This window comes from Chlorella variabilis, assembly GCF_000147415.1.
Source record: "Chlorella variabilis unplaced genomic scaffold CHLNCscaffold_23, whole genome shotgun sequence".
NCBI classification, from domain to species: Eukaryota; Viridiplantae; Chlorophyta; class Trebouxiophyceae; order Chlorellales; family Chlorellaceae; genus Chlorella; species Chlorella variabilis.
Window position 1 is genome coordinate 147,024 of NW_005435065.1, and position 4,224 is coordinate 151,247.

Below are 4,224 nucleotides of genomic sequence, written 5' to 3' on the forward strand. Positions count from 1 at the left end.
TTGGGGGGGGGGTGGGGCCGTGGCAGGCAGGTGAGCAGGGCAAGAGGGCAGGGCAGCAGGGCAAGCAAGTGGGCAAGGGAGGCAGGGGGCAGGGCAGGCAGGTGAGCGGGAGTGGTTCAGGGGGCAGGCACGGCGCATTATGATGGGCGCGGCAAGTGCGGTGTGGCAAGCTGCGCCCAGGACAGGCGCAGGAGCGAGAAGCGGCGACAGCACAGCGGCAGCAGGAGTGGACAAAAGCGGCCCGCCAGCCGTCCGGCTGCAGCTGCCCCGGCACCATCACCAGGAGCAGCAGCAAGCGGCAGCAGCAGCTGCTCTGCTTGCCTGAGTGGATGGGCACCATTCCCGTGTACGGCGTCTCGTAGCCGCGGCTGGTGAAGGGCAGGCTGCGCACCACCGCCAGCACGCCTGCAGGCGCTCGGCGGGCGGCCGGGCCAGGCCGGGCGCGGTGACGCAGGCACAAGGCGCTGCGAGGCAGCCAGGCCCCCGGCCTCCGCCTCCATGCTGGCTTGGCGGCGACAGAGCTGGCAGCAGCAGCGCAGGCAAGCACCGGCAGCAGCAGGCGCACGCTGTCTGCTCGAGCTCGGCTCAGCAACAGGCAGAAGGGCAGAAGACAGCTGCCCCACCACCCGCCCGCCGCGTGGCCTGGCCTCACCTCGCCCCACCGCCTGCCCCACGTTGAGCTTGCCATCTGGCCGCAGCGGCGGGTCTGCCGCAGGGTTGCCCACTTTGCCCTTGACCGTACCGCTGGCGTCGGCGATCACTTGCAGGCCGGCCAGTGGGCCGTCGCCCTTGAACGTCACCTGCTCACACCGGGAGGCGGCGCAGGCGGGAGCTGCTCACACAGGGAGGCGGCGCGCGGCGGGAGCTGCTCACGCCGCCTGCCGCGCCCGCCGCTGCCACAACATGTGGACATGTGAGCCCGCACGCCGCTGCTGCGTCGCTGCTGTAGCCGTGGATGGGTGCTGGCTGCCTGCGTCGGCCGTAGCCTTAGCCTAAGAGCACCTCTCCATACACACAGACACAGACACAGACACAGACACAGACCCACCTGAGTTTTCTCGCCCTGCTCCCTAAAGGCCCCCATCAGCAGCGTTCCCAGCAGCGCGCGCCCCAGAGCGGCGGACGCCGTGGGCGAGGTCTGGTGCCGTGTGCAGGCCTGCAGGCGGCGCGCGTGGCTGCTAGAGCTGGGCGCCTCCCGGCGCAGCACGCAGAGTGGAGGGAATGCCTGCAGCACAGGCTGCAGAGCTGCAGCCGCATGTGCAGCGGGACAGCGCACTCACCTCCTGCACCACCTGCGTCCCTCGCACCACCATGATGGACACCTGGCCGTTGTCGGAAATGCTGCAGAGGGACACGGGTGGGGCGAAGGCGTGTGCAACATGGCACGCATGGCGGCGGCGGCGGCGGCGGCAACATGGCGGCGCCTCACTCAGTTCGCCCGCCACACCTGCGCATGCATTCATCCGGTGCCGCGCTGCTTGCACGCACGCAAAGGCGTCTACTGCGCAAACACGGGCGGCCGCCGCCGCACACTGCAGCCCCGCCCTGGCGGGCCACGAGTCGAGCGGCGAGCATGGTGGTCTGGATGCCAATTTTGCGGCCAGAGCCCGGAAACGCCGGTTGAAAAGGAAAAACACAGCCGTGCTTTCTTCTCCCCCCCATGAAGGTCACCTTGGGCAATCGCCACGGCAATTTGCTCGTGTGCCTCTCGTTTTCACACAGCAGTCGTATGTCAATCGATTTACCTTGCACCAATTTAGCGCTTCCGCAGTTTTAAGATCCCTGTCTGTGCTCCGGCGCGGCCGCCGCGCCTCCGCCGCCCAACGTTGCCGCCCCAATTCACATGGCAAGCACGGCCGCCTTCCACGCCGCGTCGTACGCCTTCAGCAGCGTCTCCGCCTTGGAGCACTCCCAGTTGAGGGCCTTGGAGTGGGGGCACCTGGCTCGGTGGCGCTCGCAGAAGGCGGCGTTGAGGTAGATGATCGCCTCCATGGCCAGCAGGTCTTTCAGCAGCTCCGCCCCTTTGGAGCGGAGGCTGCGCGGGTGGGCGGGGTGCTTGAAGAGGCCGCTCTCCCTGCACGGGAACAGCCCCGGGGGGGCAGGTAGGGAGATGTCATGACACCCGCCGGTCCCGCCGCTGCGCCTGCCCCCCAGCTGCGCCTCTGCCCTCGACGGACAGCCTGAGGCCAGAGGGAAGCCCCGCGGCTCCGGCTGAGCTTGCCGCTGCCAGCCCGGGCCTGCCAGGCGCTGCCAGCGCCAGCGCCTCACCCGAGCTTCCAGGGCGGGCAGGCCAGCATGTCGAACTGGAAGTGCCAGTGCTTGTTGAACTCGTAGCCAGCAGACACATTCCAGAGCAGGCCGTAGTGCAGCACCCTGGGCAGCGGGTCTGCGCAGGCCGGGCCGGGGGCGGCAGCAGGCACAGGGGGCAGCTGAGGGGGCAGCTGAGGGGGCAGCTGAGGGGGCAGCTGAGGGGGCAGGCACCAGCGGGCGGCGATCGGCCATGGCGCAAGCTGGCGCTGCGGCGGCGCCACCTCCGGCCCGTCCTGCCAGGCAGCCCCGTAGGTGGGGTTGCAGCCGCGCGGCGGGACCAACAGCGCGGCAAGCTGCCAGCGCAGCACATGTGGACACCCTCACCGGCCGGGTAGTAGCCGGGGTAGAGCATGAGGCTCTGGTCGGCGCGGTGCCACACGCCCAGCCTGGCGGCGGCAAAGGAGTAGCCATACATCTCACATATCCAGGGCCGCTCCCCGGGCGCCCGCCCCGGCTCCCCAGCCAGCTCCCAGGCCTGCGGCAGCCGGCGGGCGCCGCGTCATTACAGCTCAGCACGGCCAGCTCAGCGTGGCCTCCTGCCAGCGCAGCATGGCCAGCTCAGCGTGAGCCAAGCGGCCACACCGCCTGCCGCGGCTGCCCGCATCTGCATGCATGCCCCGGCCTGACCACTTTCACGCGAGCACCAAGTGCTGCTCCTAGCCCCGAGGGCGCCAACGGGCACGCCCACACACCCGCGGGTCGTCTCGCACGTTCTCCGTGTACTTGAGCCACAGCGGGGCGATGCGGCGCATGTCCTCGCGGTGCGCCAGGTAGGCGCCGCCAACCATGTCGGCGCGGCGCCCCGCGGGGCCAGCCAGCTCATCCTGACGTGGCGCCACATCAGCCAGGTGCCGCTCCGCCAGCTCGTTGTGTGTGCCGTGCAGGTAGTCGAAGAAGGCGGCCACGGCAAAGCCAGGGCGCGCACCCAGCGCCTGCGGCAGAGCAGCGGCGGCGGGTGTGGCAGGGGCAGCATGAGCAGCGCGGGCAAGGGTGGGCGCATGCACGTGCATGCACGCGTGGCGCAGCAGCCATGCATGCAGACAGGTCGTGCCTGCCGCCAGCATGCGGCAGGGCCAGCAGCTCGTGCTGCTGCCTGCTCGGGCACATGTGCTCCCTGCCTGCCCCACCACCCTACCAGCCCACCTCTGGAAGCAGCGGCGCCCGCAGGATCATGTCCACATCGATCACCAGCACGTACTCCTCCCGCACGTCGTTCCTGCATGCGGCAGGGCGCAGGCAGGGCGCAGGGAGGACGCAGCGGCGGTGGTGGCCCTGGCCCCGGCCGCTCACGCCCCGGACCGATGCCCGTACAGCAGCCACAGGCCTGCCCACCAGTCTGGGCACAGGCCTGCCGCTCCACAGTCACAGGCACATGCAGCTGCACCCCCTGCCGCCGCCCCAGCAGCCACATGTGCCTGCCGCTCTGCAGGCACACGCGGCTGCACCCGCTGCCGCCGCCCCCCGGGCAGCAGCCGCACACCTGCCCAGCCAGTCCATGATGGCCACCGGCTTGTTGTACGGAAGGTACGCGTCCGAGTTGTGCGGGTTGAAGGTGTAGGAGGGCGCCAGGTGGGTGGGCACCAGGCTCAGCTCCTCTGCGCTGACCTTGTCCGGGCTGTCGCAGCACACGATGCGGGTGAAGGGGCCAGGCTGGCCGGAGCGGCGGTGGGAGAAGTAGAAGCCTGCGGAGGATGGCGTCGGCGGCAGGGGCGGCAGGGGAGGAATGAGGCGGCAGTACTGTCCGTTTCTGGCCAGCAATGCCAGCATGGATGGCTTTGAGAGAGGCCCTCTCTGGCCCTGCTGGCCATTCTGGCCTCTCATGCTGCAGCTGGCGGCGGCGGCGGCGGGGGGCGGGGGGCGGCGGGCGGGTTGATGCCATCGGCTGGCTGCTGCGCACTGCGAGCGGGCTTGCGC

The 4,224-nt window shown here is 70.3% G+C and overlaps 1 protein-coding gene across 1 annotated transcript in view; it reads right to left on the reverse strand.

The window, feature by feature from the left end:
* Positions 1-3,807, reverse strand: part of CHLNCDRAFT_58899 (hypothetical protein) — a gene marked incomplete at both ends in the record, with an annotated part of 5,363 nt that extends 1,556 nt beyond the window's left edge. Inside the window, 10 exons of the mRNA XM_005844333.1 lie at positions 653-800; positions 1,049-1,225; positions 1,281-1,341; positions 1,672-1,791; positions 1,844-2,074; positions 2,269-2,386; positions 2,635-2,785; positions 3,003-3,242; positions 3,454-3,526; positions 3,791-3,807. Coding sequence (XP_005844395.1) covers positions 653-800; positions 1,049-1,225; positions 1,281-1,341; positions 1,672-1,791; positions 1,844-2,074; positions 2,269-2,386; positions 2,635-2,785; positions 3,003-3,242; positions 3,454-3,526; positions 3,791-3,807 — 1,336 coding nt within the window. The remainder of the gene's footprint in view (positions 1-652; positions 801-1,048; positions 1,226-1,280; positions 1,342-1,671; positions 1,792-1,843; positions 2,075-2,268; positions 2,387-2,634; positions 2,786-3,002; positions 3,243-3,453; positions 3,527-3,790) is intronic.
* Positions 3,808-4,224: the final 417 nt, after the last annotated feature.